This window comes from Ruditapes philippinarum, unplaced genomic scaffold (assembly GCF_026571515.1).
Source record: "Ruditapes philippinarum isolate M1 unplaced genomic scaffold, ASM2657151v2 ctg1745_1_1_1_1, whole genome shotgun sequence".
NCBI classification, from domain to species: Eukaryota; Metazoa; Mollusca; class Bivalvia; order Venerida; family Veneridae; genus Ruditapes; species Ruditapes philippinarum.
The window spans coordinates 88720-107500 of NW_026863729.1; the positions used below are offsets into that span (position 1 = coordinate 88720).

General features: G+C 32.4%; 1 protein-coding gene and 1 long non-coding RNA gene across 2 annotated transcripts in view; one reads left to right on the forward strand and one right to left on the reverse strand.

Annotated features, from left to right (window-relative positions):
* Positions 1 to 8413: 8413 nt before the first annotated feature.
* LOC132723156 (uncharacterized) lies at positions 8414 to 13720 on the forward strand. Its single transcript, XR_009624708.1, has 3 exons — positions 8414 to 8469; positions 12031 to 12125; positions 13386 to 13720. It is a non-coding gene; the product is annotated as an uncharacterized LOC132723156 (long non-coding RNA).
* Positions 13721 to 15517: 1797 nt separating this feature from the next.
* Positions 15518 to 18781, reverse strand: part of LOC132723157 (galactosylceramide sulfotransferase-like) — a 7008-nt gene continuing 3744 nt past the window's right edge. Inside the window, exon 2 of the mRNA XM_060707829.1 lies at positions 15518 to 18781. This exon is cut by the window's right edge and continues 338 nt beyond it. Coding sequence (XP_060563812.1) covers positions 17823 to 18781 — 959 coding nt within the window. The 3' untranslated portion in view covers positions 15518 to 17822.

The window sequence follows — 18781 nt, forward strand, 5'->3', positions numbered from 1 at the left end:
ACAGTATCTTTTGAATATTAGTATATTTTGATAACAACTACGGGATCAACAAGTTCAAGCCTTGTCTCAAAGGAAAATTTATATCCCTTTCTAATGTCCCGTTGTTAGTCGAATGAAATTTTATTTAATGAACGCGCAGAAACAAAATTCGCCCTTAAATATTGAAAAATATATCATGAACATGAATTGAAATAATATATAATAAGTAATAGAAAGAGCACCGAAACACAAGGCTATCTGATTTGTTCGAGGGGGCGTAGCCCCCGAGTATAAATCAGATTGCCGAGTGTTTTGGTGTTCTTTCTCTTTTGTATCATAGTCAAACATAAAAACACGTTCCCTGTTGTCACGATTTTAAACCCCGGGAAAAAGTTACCAATGAACGAGCATCTGAATATGATATTTCTGTCGCTTTCCCTTTCTCTGCCGTCACAATATGTAAACCCCAGCAAAAATGAGCCAATCAACGGGCATGATCTGGAGTGCGGGTAACTGATACCTGCACTCCAGTTACCGCACTGTGCATGTATATGTATACGATTCAACTCTGACACTTTTTCAACAGAAAGGTCCCCAAACTGTGATACAACATATGTTGTTGTTAGATAGTATCTGTCAAATAACTCCGCCGCCCTTTTATTTGGACATATCCCCAGTTATTTTGGCGCTAAGACAAACCACCGTAATGACCCAGTACGTGGGGAGGGGGGAGGATGGGGGACGGGTGATGGGTCTGGGTACAATTGACTGGTGCAAAAGATAAACTGGATAAGATATATCTGTACAGAAATTCGCGGTTAATAAATAATAATGCTAAATGGGTTACACATTTCTATATATTTTTTCCTCATTGCATTTTTATTTTTTTATATTCCTAATTCTCTCTTCATTTTGTATATTGATATTGTAACTATAAAGATATGGTACACGTACAGGTTTACATACGCGTGCGTAACTGGAAACTACAGAATTCTATTTATTTACCTTTATATATGTATTTCTAAATATGTAAATGATGTATATATTTTCCGAAAATGACATAATCAAATTATACCAGCTGAGCTCAAAGTCCAGTGTTATACATGTAAATTTTCCGTTTTAATTTTTTTAATAAATCTAAACTAACAAGGGATTTAAAACGTATAATGGAACTTTAAGTTTACTGTGTATGTTTTGAATAATAATATAACAATGCTTTTAAAACCGTCAGAAATAAATTTCTCACAGGATTCGATAAGAAATAGGTTTTCAAACGGACGTAATATAGGTGATACCCTTGACGACTTATGCACGGGAAGGTAAATTAACTACAAAGTAAAATCATATTTTCAAAATAGATTGTAATTCGATGTCTTTGACGTAAGTGAAAATCTGTAAGTTAAACCGAAAAATGTTCAAAGTCTGGATTGTCTGCCCTTGACACTTATAATTCATGATTATAAGAAAAGCAATGTCCTCTGCCAAGTGCCTCTTTACAATCAGGACAATAAGCATACACACGAAAAATAGTTCTGTCACTCGTGACGAAAATACGTACTGGCATGATATATTTGTGAATTTAAGCCCAATTAATTAAAGTCCGTGATTTAAGATAAATTAAGTTTTTTCTTCCACTCTTTCCCAGCTAAATTTCTTAAAAAGACTCGTTCAGATTCAGGTCATGGAATTGTCCGGTATCAAATTTAGGGATATAAAGATGAAAATTAAGTTAATACAGCCAAAAGTATATAATCATGTCAGACGAGGGCTCGTGTGCATCAATACTAGTGGTAAAGGTTACTGACTTTACCACACTTACATTCCGGGAGGGTTAAGAAATTTTTTTACTGTGACCTGCAATTAAACTATTGCACTGAAGAGTCCACGTGGCTCCCCTATGCCAGAAGCTGTTACCATGCTGCATGTAATCAACCTTATACATTGCATATGTTACGATTCTATTTTTATTATTATTATTATTATTATGTTATATATATTTTTTTCATTCTAAATCATACCAAAACGTACTTCAGGAATAAAAACTTACTGCATCATATAATGTCTTCAAAGAAACGTCTTATTTTTCAGGTGTCAACTGTCAAGCTTTCCGAAGATTAGCGTAGCACAACATAATTCCGAGTGGTTCACCACGGATAACAGACGGTTATGGGTGTTTCAACAACTTTACAGACTAGGTAAATGTGGAGAAATTCCCGTATATGTGTCATCCGGTATAAATCCAAGGAAAATGAGTACAAAAAATGGAGGCAAATCAGTAAAGGTGCGAGGGGCACCAGGAGGGGTTTGGCATCTCTATCCAGATGGTTTTGGATCAAGTCATGATGGGTCATATTTCTGCACCTGGCCGGAAAACAGCTCACTTTTTTCATTTGAAGGATTTTTTAGCAGTCTGTCCGATTTATAAAAGATCATGATAGAACAATACAGGTGTGACGTGAAATATACAAAGAATGTCAGCGTGATTTTTAAATTCTGTATTATTTATTTGTTTGATTTATATTTTGTATATAAAATCAATGTTTAATTTTAAATTATTGTAATGAGCTTAATTTATATTTCATATTTATGAATATCATGCTTTTAATGCACACTATACGTTATTGTTTTTGTTTTTTTTAAATTTCATTTTCATCACCATTTATTATAATCCACCCGTTTTTGTATATAAATATTTCATAGTTTTCATACCTAAAGCTATGTTGCAGAATCGTTCATGTTCAGATACAAATAAAGTCAAAACTGTAATATATACATGTGCATAGTTGTGATAACAAATTGCATAATTAATCGTAGTGCCGATAAAACATCCAAATTAGCATTTTTGAAATCTTGTATCTGATACGCCTTTTAAAGCAGCATGCCTCAAGATTCATGCTAAGTTCCATGAAACATGTTGAGAGCGCATTTAAAAGTAAAATACTGTGAAGTGAGCAAAGAAAGTACTTTACACATTTCAAACGGCACTTAATTACAATTCACGTAAATTACCAAAAAGAGGTCAAAATATTCTCAATACCTATTACTGCGTTAGTAACGCAGCACAATTAAAGTGATTGGTACTGCAAAATCAGTCATTAATCTCGCATAACATGTAAATAACTAACTACATATTGAATCTTTTAAATTTTCTTAAAATCTTAATACATTTTTCTAAAAAAATGAATTTCTTGAAATATTTTAGCTCATCTGCGTGCGTGTAGCTTTAAAGGGGAATACCCGAAGTTTATGTCCAAGCTAAAAATAGTTCTATCTATGAATGGATGAAATACCTTAAAATGTCGATAAATGTTGATGAAAAATGTTGATAATTGTGTCATTTTTGAAAAATTAAAGTTCTATTCAACACAATCATGTTCGTATTTTTAAAAATAAAACCAAGGAAGAAATGTAATTTACCCAAGTTTCGTTTAAGATAACACATTTTACATTCCGATAAAACATGTATACATACATTATTGATTTGAAGTTTTTAAACTTATATATTGTATTTGTAAGTTTATCAGACAGATGATTTTCTTTAAGTCGTATTGGTTTTACCATTGAATAATGAATTTTGCAATGAACACGAGTCGAGTTACTGCAGTTGATATACATGTATATTTATATATATTAAAATATATCTTAGAAATTAATAATACAAAATATGTGTTAATCGTACATTCCACAAACAATGATAAATAGATAAACAACTTACATTGTTATTTGTTATTGTTTTTTATTAGTTACTTTTTGATAATATTATGATGATTTCAATACAATTTTTTTATTTATTCCAGTTATATGTTTGTAGTATTTTGTATTCAAGAATGAACACGAATAATTAAGGTTTAATACATGAGTAAATTTTTTTCTTTAGAAATAAGATTATAATATATATAGTGTAAGTGTCAATTGTTTAAATGGAACACTTTCTTTCAGTTTGTCTCTTGTAAAAATGATATTTTCATTCCTTAATGACCATCCTTGTTCTGAGGGAAATTTAAGCTAAAAGAGGGAAATTTAACATCAATGTTATACTTAATACACTGTTATAAAATGTGCGGAGTTGTTAATAAACATACGGGTACATTTTAAATATTCTATATTGAAGCCCAAACCTGGTTTCCAGTTTTATGTCAATGATCTATTTTAATCGTTTATAATCAATAATCATTTGTTAAACCATGACATATACATATGAAGATCTGATTTTCCTTTTTATTTCGGTGCACCATTAGCGTTAACCAATAAATTAACGGCACTTGGGTAGTTTCGAAATAAGACTTTTATTTAAAGACACTTGTAAATAGTTTAAGAGTAACTTTGGTCAGATATGGACCACAGAATAAGAGAAATTATCATAATGCTAAAGTGTGGCTGTGGGATATTTTGCAAACTTATTTGCATACTGGAGGTTTTAGATGAAGAATTAGGTAAGTCTTAGAGATATAGAAATAAATATTTATACATTTAAACATAAAACAGAATTAATAAATGTGACAATTTATGCTGTCTGTGTACAGTCAGGAAACTGCTTGACAATATATTTATATCACAGATTCTTCTGTTGGTATGAAAATCACTGATTACAATTAAAAGTCAATGTTTGCTGTAAAAGTCACTGGTTGCTATGGAAAGTCAATACTTGCTATGTAAAGTTAATGTTTGCTATGGAAATGACTTTCTGTTATGGAAAGTCAATGGTTGCTATGATATTAATTGGTGCTTTCGAAAGTCGATAGATGTTATAGAAGTCACTGGATGCTATTGAAAGCCAATAGTTACAATTGAAAACAGTGATTATATGGCAGCCACTGTTGCCTTTTGAAAGTCAGGGTTGTTATTGAAGTCAGTTGTTATTTAATAAAGTCAATGTTTGCTATAGAAGTCAATTCATGCTTTTGAAAGTCAAGTCATAAACCTTTCAAAACAAAATACTGATTATTAAATAAAGTCAATGGTTGCTCTTAAAATCAACATACTGGTTACTTAGGAAAGTTAATGTTTGCTATGGAAGTAAATGCCTTGAAAGGAAAATCAAGGGTTTCTATGGAAGTCAGTTGTTGCTTAGGAGATGCAAAGGTTGCTTCGAATAGAATTCACTGATTTCTTAGGAAGTCACCTTGTGCTGTTATATTCAGTAGTTGCTAAGGAAGTCAAAGATTGATATTTAAGTCACTTATTGCTATAAAAGTTAGTGGTTGTGGCTACAATACAATATCAATGATTGCTTTAGAGGTCACTGGTTTCTTTGACAATCGCTGGTTTCTGACTTATCTCAATGGTCGCCATGGAAGTCATTGAATGACTGAAAAGTCAGTGGATGCTACGGAAAGTATATGATTGCTATCTATCATAAGTCAATTCTTGCTTTTGGGTCACCGGTTGTTATAGAAAGTCAATTTCCCTAAGCTAAGACAATGCTGGTTATGGGAGTTATATTGCTTGCTACGGAAAGTCAATAATTGCGTTGGAAGTCAATGGTTGCTATTAAAGTCAATGCCTGCCTTGGAAATCACTTGTTACTATGAAAAAAGTCAATTGTAGCCGAGTAAAGTCACTAGTTTCTATGGAAATTCAATAATTACTTTAGAAGTCACTAGTTGCTATTGAACGTCAGTTGTTGCAATGGAAGTCGGTCATTGGAACTGAAAGTAAATAGTTAATTCATGCGCCGTTAATTACCTAAGAGCTTTAGTTTAATCAACTTGGTTGAGGTTTACTTCATAATGTTTAATGTTTAATATCTTTGGTCTAGACATTTGGTTTCACAGGAGTTAAACTTTTAACCAAATGGTTTTAATTTGGAAAAAAAACCGTGTAGTGAAAAACCAGTTCCTTGTTAATGTGCATGGTTCAGATAAGATAATTTTTACTAACTCTAGAGAGCAAACCAACTATCTTTATACCCTAAAGGTATAAATGAAAACAAAATGTAGATGGCCATTTCACAATGTTTCAGGCACAATGTCTGAATTAGCTTTTATGTTTTCGAGATAATGATTTTTAAAAGTTTTTGCTGCATATTTAAATATAAAAAGGAAAATCCCTGAACCCACGGAATGAAGCCAATTTAAACCAAATGGTTATAATTGGTACAAACTTGGTTCAATGCCATTAGCTTATGTTTCAAACCAAATATCTAAGCTTTAGTCGTTTTGTTTTACGGAAAATCCATGCCCCCGGGGATAGGGTCAGTATATATAGACTGCCAGGACTATTATTTAAAAAAAAACTTGATATTATTCCACAATGTCTTAATTTTAACCCTTATGGTTTCCAAGGAGTCGAATTTTAAGTTTTTACTTAATATATGTTTAATATAAGGAATTATTATACGTAAAAATGAAAATCCATGAACCCTGCATCGGGGTCAATTTATAGACCCCTAGGGCTTTTATTTGAACAATCTAAGAAAAAGAACAGAACCGATACTTTATTAAGATTTGTGCATTTTACACTATCTATAATAAAAAAAAATTACAAACTTAACGTTAATACAATAGCGATCATAACTCTTTTAAAATTCTCTATTTAAATTTATCTAGTGACACGAAAAATAATGAACAAATGTTTATATTAATGACATACGAAAAAGAGAATGAGCAATTATATGATGTTTAACGCTCAAACAGTGTATTAGACAATGTTTTGTGCCTAAGTATTATCTTTGGTTTAAGAAATTGTGATATTGTTTAATTTATGCACATATAAGGAAAATCAGGTTGGACCAATTCAGACAAACAAACTTGGTAGAATTTTATTTTAAAATGTTTCATGCCAAACATCTTAGGATTAACCTTTATGTGTTGAAGCAAGAATTTTTTAGTTTTTACTATATACATTTTAATGAAAATTCATGATCCCTGGGGCGGGGCTAATTGAAATTCCGTGGCTATAACAAAATTTGTAGAGGCTTACAAGACAATGTGTCTTCCTAAATACCAGAGCTTTAGCCTTTGTGGTTTTAAGGACGGTTTTACATTTTTTACTGGAAATTAATTTGTAGAAACTTCAGAGAAGAACATTTTTAAAGATGTTCCTGTCAGTGCAAAGTCTGCAAGAGTTATGCATGGCATTGAATTCTTTAAACAAATGTGTTAAATAGCTTAACGCCAGGAACATTCCAGTCTAGTTTTAGTAATAAAAACCTGTAAGCACTTACTTAACTCCATGAAATCAAATATTATTCATTGTACCATAGTTTGGAGACTTTTGTATTGACAACGTATCAGAGTTAATTAAATCGTATACCAATACATGCACTATGGAAAGCCAGGGTAACGTTACAACCCTGTCGGCGTTATTATTTTCCTTATATAAATACATAGAAAAATATGAACTTCGATTTTATTAACATCGCCGACGATTTTATATTTTACGTTGAAGACGCTATTAAAAACAACTTTGCATGTGCAGGAAAACAGCGACAATATTATCAACAAATTACGGGGTAACTATTTTCAGCGTCTATTCAGAAATAACTTTGTTGTCTGGAAATTAGACGACGTTGTTATAAGTCTTCGATTTAAATATTTAACAAATTCCGTAAAAAAACAACCATCTTATTTGTAAAGTTAGGGGCCGCTTTCATTATTAACTTCGGTCATTTTCTCACTGACGATCTTGCCATTTAAGTTCAGCGACGCTTTTATTTTTAACATCCGACACCATTGTTAACAACTTCTGTCTTAAAATTGGCGTTAAAACGACAAAACTATATTTTCTATTACTATTATTATGGAAAGCCAGAGTACACCCCGCAGGTGTTATTATTTTCCCTATATCAATACAAAAGAAAATATCTTCGTCGATTTTATTAACACCGATCGACGACGTTTTCATATAATGTTGACGAAACTATATATAATAACTTCGCATGTACAAGAAAACAGCGACGATACTATCAACAACGACGTAATTATTTTGAGTGTCTCTTCAGTAATATCTTCGTCTTTTAAAAAGAAGACGACGCTATTATATTGCTGTTATAGCGACTCTCGCTAAATCTCATTTGTTTTAAATCGACAGTATGGAAAGCCAGAGTACACCCGAGTTCAAACGATGAAGATATTACTGAAGATACGCTGAAAATAATTACGTTTTGTTTTGTTTTGTTTTTTATTTCTTTTTTTGTGTGGTTTTTTTTTTTGCATTGTATGATGATACAACTTGTAAAAATAATAATAAAAAGTCTCATTGGGTATTACAAATAACTAGATTTTTGTTCTGAGTTCTATCGGGGAGATGGGCGACTTACTTTGATACCTTGAACATAGTCATATAACTACCTACATTTCTATATTGATCAGATTTGAACCCAGATGAACGTATTGAGCATATGGTATTTACTGTATTCAGCATATTATTAAGTGATTTTGGAGCTGCCCTCGTAATAAACCTGCTAGACTCTGAAACCAGGCATCAAAGGGATCAGGCATCAAAGGGATCAAAACACCTCTGTCGCAATAGGATTAAACTTCTTTGGAGGTAAGCCAGTTAATTTTTATTCATTTTATCAATTATTAACTACCCTCGATTAAATCAATACAAGAAACATGGCAATGCCATGAAACCAGGTTTTCAAATTATCACCATTGTAGATAAATATATTGTATTGGAAATACAAATACAAGCAACACACAATGTAACTATGTGCAATGTAAAACATGAATAATGTAGGAAGAATTGCCACAGAGGAAGTGTTCACTATAATTATATTCTGTATAAGGAAAAAAAACAAAGGGCCATAAATAAATAAAAAAAAATTTCAATCACAAAACCCCGACAATATGCGCCAGGGCATTGGATGACAAAGCTACTGTGAAAGTTTGAACAAAATCCGTTGAGAAATGTAGGAGTTCAGCACAGAAGATTTTTTCACTATATATTCTGTATAAGGAAAAAAACAAAGGGCCATAATTAGGTCAAATATTACCCAATCACAAAACCCCGATAATGTGCGCCAGGGCACTTGATAGCAAAGCTTCTGTGAAAGTTTGGTCAAAATCTGTTGAGAAATGTAGGGGAAGTTGCGCATGGTAAAAATTGTTCACTATATAATCTGTATAAGGAAAAAAAACAAAGGGCCATAATTAGGTCAAATATTATACAATCACAAAACCCTGACAATATGCCCCAAGGCACTTGATGACAAAGCCTCTGTGAAAGTTTGGTCAAATTCCTTTGAGAAATGTAGGAGGAGTTGCGCACAGAAAATTGTTCACTATATATCCTATATTGGGAAAAAAAAAACAAAGGGCCATAATTAGGTCAAATATTATCCAATCACAAAACCCCAACAATATGCGCCAGGGCACTTGAGTACAAAGCCTCTGTGATAGTTTGGTCAAAATCCATTGAGAAATGAAGGAACAGTTGGGCACAGAAGAAATTATTCACTATATATTCTATATAAGGAAAAAAAACAAAGGGCCATAATTAGGTCAAATATTATCCAATCACAAAACCCCGACAATATGCGCCAGGTCACTTGATGACAAAGCTTCTGTGAAAGTTTGGTCAAAATCCGTTGAAAAATGTAGGAGGAGTTGCGCACAGAAGAAATTGTTTACGCCCGTCCGCCCGTCCGCCCATCCGCCCGCCGACATACCTCAATCTAATAACCAGTTTTTTTCCTTCGGAAAACCTGGTTAATAAAAAACAGATAAAACTGTGAGTGAAATTGGCACGTCTAGTAAATATGTGATTGTTAATGCAAACAGTCTACTTCGCAATACAAATTGCTCATCCACCGCCAGTTAGAAAGTCGCCATATGAAATAATGTAACTATACTAGTGTGGCTATCTTGTCCTTACTTTTTGTGCCCCCACTTAAGGGGGTGGGGCATTTAGATTTACCCTTGTCCGTCCGTTCTTTTTTTTGTCGCACGTAACTCAAAAAAGTATTTGACTTAGTGTCATGAAACCTTACAGGATTGTTGCTCAGCATCTGAAGTTGTGCACCTGGGTATTAAGGTGTGGATATATTAAGTATTTTTAGAGTTATTGCTCTCGACTTAGTAAAATTTTACAAATTTCAACTTGTGTCGCACGTAACTCAACAGGTATTTGCCCTAGAGTCATAAATCATTACAGAAATGTTGATCAGCATGTGGAGTTGTGCACCTGGTTTCGCTCGTGGATAAAGTGTGTTTTGTCAGAGTTATTGTCCTTTACTTAATAAAAAAATGCAATTTTCAACTTGTGTCGCACGTAGCTCAAAAAGTATTTTACATAGGGTCATGAAACTTTACAGGAATGTTTTTATACCCCCGCACAACGAAGTTGTAAGGGGGGTATACTGGAATCAGCTTGTCCGTCCGGACGTCCGTCCGTCCGGCTGTCCGTCGGTTTTTCCTTGTCCGCCCAATAACTTGAGATTCCTTTGGCCCACAGTCTTCATATTTGGCATGGAGGTTAGTCATGATTAGTAGATGACACCTATTGATTTTGGGGTTACTGGGTCAAAGGTCAAGGTCACAGGGACCTTGACTTTAAAAAGTTTGTCCGTCCAATAACTTGAGATTCCTTTGGCTCACAGTCTTCATATTTAGCATGGAGGTTAGTCATGATAAGTAGATGACCCCTATTGATTTTGAGGTCACTGGATTAAAGGTCAAGGTCACAGAGGCCTTGACTAAAAAACCTTGTCCGCCCAAAAACTTGAGATTCCTTTGACCCACAGTCTTCAAATTTGGCATGTAGGTTAGTCATGACTAGTAGATGACTCCTATTGATTTTGAGGTCACTGGGTCAAAAGTCAAGGTCACAGGGGCCTTGACTAATAAAAGCTTATCCGCCAAATAACTTGAGATTCCTTTGACAGCAGTCTTCATATTTGGCATGGAGGTTAGTCATGATTACTTAATGACCCCTATTGATTTTGAGGTCACTGGGTCAAAGGTCAAGGTCACAGAGGCCTTGACTAAATCTTGATTTTAAAATTTTCACATCTGAAGCATGGATAATACATATCTTAGCAATGCACTGGCTTAGTAACCTCAGATTTGGCAGGGTGGTTGTCCTTGAGCTCTAAATTGCCACTGCTGATTCTGACAAAGTGGTATGCGGGGGTATTCACGCTATGACAGTGGCAGTTCTAGTTTGTTCACCTGGGTAATTTTGTTAAGATTTATTTAGTATTAAGAGTTTTTGTCCTTGACAGGGTAAAAATTTGCAATTTTCTAATTATGTCGCATGTAGCACAAATCTTATTTGACATAGGGTCCTGAAACTTTACAGGAATGTTGATCAGCATGTAAAGTTTGGCATCTGCTGTTTCTCTTGTGAATTAATATGTTTTGTCATCGTTATTGCCCTTGACTAAGTGAAAATTTACAATTTTCAATTTGTGTTGTGCATACCTCAAAATGTATTTAACCTTGAGTCATGAAACTTAATAGAAATGTTGGTCAGCAAATGTAGTTGTGCACCTCGGATTTCGCTTGTGGATTTATCAAGTATTTGTAGAGTTATTGCCCTTGACTTAGTAAATCCGTTTCATTATGTTGTGTTATTTGTTCCTAGAGAACTTGAGTTAGAATCAATCAACTTTGCAGGAATAATGATCAACATCACTGTAAAACTATGCACCTGGGATTTTGCATGTGAATCTTTTCAGTTTTGTTAGAGTTATTGCCATTGACTTAGTATAAATTTGCAATTTTCAACTAGTTCATGCATAGCTCAAAGTATTTGACATGCAGGCCTGAAATTTTACAAGAATGTTGGTCAGCATGTGTACTTATGCACTTTGGTGTTCGCTTGTGGATTTATTCAGTATTTGTAAAGTTCTTGCCCTTTACTTAGTAAAAGATACTTTAGTGTTCAACTTGTGGCACATGTAGCCTAAAATATATTTGACCTAGAGTCATATGATTGACAAACCAGTGGAGTGTGGGGGCACACGTGTCCTATGGACACATTTCTAGATATCAATAAATTCGAATACCATTGTAAATTGCTTTCAACTTTTCATATTCTATGTTTAAATGTTCAGTTCTCCATTAATAAAACATATTGTGTAATAGTGGATCTTTAATCTTATAGCCGTGTTGAAGATTATTTCAACCCCTAGACTGATCTCGAGGACAAAAGGTATACCTATGTTTAGCGGCATATATGCAGTATTGGAGATAGCCTTTGTAAGTTTTATATGTCGTTTCTTTCTTTACTTGAATACTCAAAAGCCGGATAGGGATTTAAATCGAATCATGTAAAGTGATTGCAACCAATGCACATTCGAGACACGTATTTTCGTTATTATATGGGGGATATTTGTTTGTTTTGCATATATGTATGTTGTAGTGGTGAAAAATATACATTTATAGGTGTTTGTAAAAATAGAAGTAGGCCTCTATCCCACTTGGCACAATTGTTGTGGTGTTAAATATTAAAAGCTTTTTGTTTTCTATAAATAGAATTTAATTACTTATTACTAAAAATGTACTTTTTGATGTTTTAAGTTTGCTCAGGAGTACTTTTTAATGTGATAAATCTAATTGTCAGGATGACACTACCCTTTGAATGCAAAGGGGAAAAAAGCACAAATGTTGAATACATTTAAATCAGCCAAATTTGTGATGAACTAAGTTTTTATTTACACTTGAAAGTTCTTAAATTGTTATAACTGAAAGTATAAAAAATAACCTTAATGATTCTGTGCTGTTTAACTTATAAACCTAAATAGTAGCAAGCCCTGTTTTAAAGTTAAACTAACAAGAAATATAATAATTCAAGATGGCTGCCACTTAAAACAAAGAAAAGATATTAAATAATATTAATTAGTCTTTATTAATTCTGTGAAAATAACTTACAAGATTACTTTTTAAGTGATTTTTGTATGTTTTACTGATTTTGCCGTATAACGTCGCGCATTATCCTTTATGACGTCAAAGCATCATGACGTCACATCATCAATTTTAAAATATAGTTCCGTAAAATTTCTCTGATTTTGTTACAATTTAAGAAGATGTATGATGACATCGACTTTCTTTTTCTAAAGAAGAAAAATTTAGTTATTACGACATTTCATTTTGCCTGTTATTCCATTAATTTACATTAATATGATTTCTTTTTTCATACGCATTCAGATGTAGTCCGGCTACAGTGAAAATATATTTTATAAATTTCACTAGAGGTTTATCACAATAGAATCATTGGATATCTTACAGTTAAACACTGTAAAGCGTGCAAAAATGTATATGTCACCAGTACCGAGGGCTGTCAATGGGTTTTTTATTTTATTTTATCAATTTCTTTCTGATTATCAATTGGACATTTATGACATAGTAACTATACAAAATAAGTAATTCTATATGTGTTAAAACAACCACTTAAGCAATCAATTAATATGACACTATATTTTACTGTTAGAATAACTTTGATATTCGTCTGTTTTTCAGGCCGTTGTGATGGGGTTTTATCACTTTGATATATACGATGAAGTAAATAGATGGTAGGAATAAGAAGACAGGAACAAAAATCAGCTTTAATAATTTGACAATATACAATGAACATAGCACTCTAGAATGTTAAATCTTTCTATTTAAAAATGTTTAAATGATACAGCATAGAAACAACCCTGTAAAAGTGACGCAAATCTCTGCGAAAACTATCATCAAAACAATATAATCGGAAATATTTTCTTGAAAGACTTTACACCTAAAAGAAAAACACATTAATTATTTTTCTCAACGAACACCTTCGATATGGGAAGACAAATAAAATAAAAAAGGTTTATCGAAATAATTATTTTTATTAAATAAATTAAAATTAGTTCGCCTCATAACAAGTTTGCCCTTATAGGTATTTCCAGATTGTTTTGTTGGTTTATGAATTAAATTTGAATTCATTGTTTAAACAATTAAGTTAAGGAGGTGAGAAGGGGTCAGATTGAGGCCTTGCATGGAAAATATTCAATGTATCTAAAATGATCGCTTCTTCTTCTCCATATCACTTTATGCATGTTAAACATCGACTTACGTAGATCTTAGATACTTCAACTTACTCATTATTCAATCAGCAACATTGCATGTATAATTTATTTCAATTACTGATAACATATAGCATAAAATGATAAAAACTGCAAGATTGACATCATAATAACAAAAAGAGGAAAAATCTATTAAAACATGTCAGGCGTTACTTCCCCTTACAATACGTTTCACATCGTTATCGTAGAGGTCGCCAAAGAAACAATAAATAAATCTGATTGGAAAAACAAAAAGAAATATTATAATTAGAAAAGCGAGCCGCAATTAAAGATTTTTTCGCTTCGAAATGTTGCTTCTATTGTAAGTTACTTTTTTTCTGCTGCAATTTTTATCGATCAATTTTATTTGAAAAAAATGTGCAAAATCATACATTTTATATTGAAAACTATGATGATTAAATGGTTTATTGCAGTGTAACCTCTTTGTTGCTTTTGTTTTATTTATGCTCGGCGCCAGAATTAACCATATTTCCGGGATACATGACCGTCCAAACCGGTCCGCTCTAAAAGCCATGTTGGGTACGTCTATTTCATGCCTCCGATCTTGACACGTCAACCAATCATCCCTGGTACATAGGATGACTTGACCTTGACCTGTCGTGTAGTTTTTCGCGACGTGCACGCCTCGAGAAGGATTTGGAGGAGAAGTACAACGACTCGAGTTATCTATCAGATAATTTTAAACTGGGTAATATAACTTATAATTGTTTGAATATCCAAAAAATTTAAATTATCAAAACTCCTTTCTTTATTAGATCTAAAAGCAAAGTTTTTCCAGCTTTGTGGAAAAGTAATCTGATAAAATTTTGACAAAAATTTTACAACTAAAAGAAAACGTATAATTAGTCGCATATAAGTTTTGATGAATAAAATTCCACAATTTTCTGGTTCAATGCTAACATTGTGGTTCCGCTGGTGAAAATGCAATCATTAATATAGTTACAAATGTACTAAAATTTACATATTTCGAAAGTTCAGCGCATACTGTATACTTACTATATATGTATGCATAGCAAATGGTTAGGAATATTATTGATAGAACGACACGAAACCAACAGTCTATCAATGTCAAAAATGTGTGTTTGGTTTTTTGAAGACTTTGAATATAGATAATGAAAACTTCAAATTGTTTGAATCTACGTTCATAGAATATGTTAAGGACATGAGAAAACTCCGTTGTTTTATATGAGAAAAACCCGTTTCAAATGAATTTTGTAAAGTGTAAGCAAGCAGCTTTTTTCGTGGTAATGTCACAAAATGTTTAGAGAAATTTTCACAGCTCTATTAAATGTCATCTAAATGTCAAAGAAAGTGCAACAATAAACAATTCATAGGATCACGTAATGTGATGTAAACCATCAGTCAATTTAAGTCAAGTGTCTTTAGAAACACATTTGTTTTTTTTTCAATTTATAACACGTTTAATAACATTTAGTATTATTCCGTTTAACATCGGCGATTTCCGTGATCTAAAACTGCACGGAAGTACCTCGCTTATTATAGCTTAATCAGCAAATCTCAATGATGGGTAAAAACAGATAATTTGCATACAGATAAAAATGAATACTTTATTAAAGAAAAACACATCATAGAATCCAATAGAGAACATGGTAGAGTGAATACTGTTTTATAAATGCGTTGTATAATTTTGAAACAAAATTTTAAAATATCTTTTAACATAAACATTGTTAAATGATATAATACATATGGTTAAATATAATACTGGCTTTAATTTAATGCATGTAAAATAGTTTGAACAATACAACACATATATTAACTACTTATTGCACTCTTGTAAAAGCATATTTATGCTATAGCAGCCGTGTACATAAAAATGTTACAATGCAACATGACGATCACAAAACTTAACTATGAAGATTGGTTTGACTTAATTCACAAAGAAAGCATTTGTTTCCGGTCATTGTAATCTATTAAATATCTTTACGAAAATATCCTAGGTAAATATTCGTTAAAATCTGAAAAAATAATGTGAGAATTCAAAATTTGTTAGTTAAAATATCGTAGGTCGCAACAATGGTCATTATGAATTTCACATTAACATTAAAGTTAGCATTAAAATGTTTATCACAAAAAAATCTTTAATATTCATTATTAAATGAAATTCAACAACGTGTTTATATAAATTAGAAATTCATATCTAATGTGTGCAACTATACGAGTACATGTCTAGGATTTTGACCTTGAAAACTTATATAACATGTAGTTATTGTTTGCAAAATATTTCCATTCGTGCATGTTCAACTCATTGTGTTATGGCTGTACATAAACGGTGTTAGCATCGTAACAAGTAAGTTTAGACAACTACAAATAACATCATGTCTAACTCAACTAGGACAAAAATTGCTTAACACAACAACACAGTTAATAATACATAATAATTGGTGATAAACTAAATGTCATTGTACACTTTACAAAAATGCTTACCATTTTACATAATACGAATATTTTATAATTGTTCCTGAATCAGGAAGAATATATTCGTTGCTAAAAACATTTGGCACATATTTTAACAGATATAAACTTCTAAATATAATTTCTACGCTAGTCTAATATTCACATAACTTAATAATAATATATGTATTCCTACTACAAATATACATATGAATATTATTCATTTACATTTCTTTAACAAAAACAATGCAGTAAACATTAACCCCGAAACACTACATCTAAAAAATAAAAACTTTGCACATTTAAAGTTGCACAAACCTGTCAATGAATATATCATCATATCATACAATCACGTTTATTAAGTCAGCATATATCCTATTAAATTTGACACAATTCTGCGCTGCGCTAGACATTAAAATTCTTAACATGCTGCCCTTTATTTGGAACATGCCGACAAAATCGACATATTTCGGGACTTTCCGTCCTTTGTTCAAGCGACGTCATAAATTAAAAAATTTACAAAAAATTACATTCATCAATGTTACCTGAAGACATTTTACGGAAATTTAAGAAGTTTGCCGGACCTGCCGGGATGGAATAAAGATTCGATTTAAGCTAATTGGTAGATTGTTGCTGTACAAATTGATTTGACTTTTCACCGACATTCTATAAATCTTATGAAACCATTATAAAACCAAAACAAGTGTGGAGAGGGAATGATACAAGCTTTGCATTTCAATATGTTTGACATATGAAAGCTATGCTCATGAGTAGTTCAAGATATCGTTGTGTACTAGTATATCATATAAGTAATTGTTATAAATTGGAATTCACATTCTTGCCTTATAAATAATCATTACCTTCGTATTCTACTTATTTGCATTAACGCCGGAGTTCATTCTCTTTCCGATTATATAATCATTTACCTTGGAGTTCACTCCCTTGTCTAATAAAGTAATTATATCCTTCAGAGTTTAATACCTTGCCTTATAGATAATATCATTCATTTACATCGCAGTTCACATCCTTCCTCAGAAAATCATTAACATTGGTGTTCACTCCCTTGGAAATAAGTACTTCTTTCTTTCAGAGTTCACTCTCTTGCTAAGTAAGCAATTCTTTCGTAATTTACTGCCTTGTGTAACCACAGATATATAAAATATTTAACTCCATGGTGTAACAACTATTTTTTTTATATTTCTCTCTCTTGTCTTATATGTTATTATTTTAGAGTGTACTCCCTTGCATTAATATATTTATAAGTTCTCTCCCTTGCCTAATCAATTATCATTAACACCATAGTTTACTCCCATTCCTTATGAAATAACTATTGAGTTAAATGAGAACTCCTTTATCTGGCCGATTTCGGTTTATCTCTTGCACATAAACCTACAACCAAAACAAACCTTCCTTCGATTACCTCCAACATAAGAAATTAACCACGGAGTTCACTCCCTTGCTTCTGCCGTAACTGAGTAATAAATTCTAATTCATCTTTTTTCATATATGTACAATCCTCAAAGCTTATACTGAACTGATCGTTCCATTTCGATTGCTCAACTTGTAAGACATTATCGGTACTGCCTTTCTGTGTCGGATCAATGCAATATTTATTCAAATCAATCAAAACGTTTTTAAAATGAGAAACTTCGGACTTAATTTCATTACTTTCTTTGTTAAACTGATCCCAGAATTTTTCGTAAAAATAATCATATACTTTGTAATCAAGCTTATTTCGTGTTTTGAATTTTGCAATGTCGTTTGTTGTAAGGTCTTCAATTGTTTGCCCTTTGCCATACACGTTATTAGATAGAAATAAAATATCCTTTAAGTTCCAACTCAAATACCGCTTCATAAGTATAAGTGACTCCTCAATGTATTCCACAAGCAATACCAGTTTGAAAGTTTGACCTAATTCTTTTAACTTCGCGTTTACTCGTCCCTCGTCGTTTGTTTTCGGAAATCCAAAATCTCGCGCCATTACGTTTTTCGTGTACGAGAAGAATTGCCTATCATATAGTTCCGGATTTTGAATAAGTTTCTGTAACCTATGCCCGCGGATTTTCGCTATGTACTGGATTTGCTGAGTAGGCTGTGTATAGTAATTTACAGCAGAAATAAACACTGCTAATGGGTCCCGAACAGTAGCTATATATACAGTATCAGTAGGTAGGAGGGAAGAGTAAACATTATAGTTAAAAACACCATGAGTACATATAATATCATAACTTTTCCTATGTCTTGGTTTCACAAGCGGTAAGTGTCGCTCAGGTATTCTGGAAAAGTAATTAGGATGTGAAGTAAAAACAAACGTCAAGTTCCGCTTCAGTCCAAATCGGAAGAAAATGTTTTGCATGGTTGAACTCGCTGCCTTGTGAACCTTTAGGAACCCAA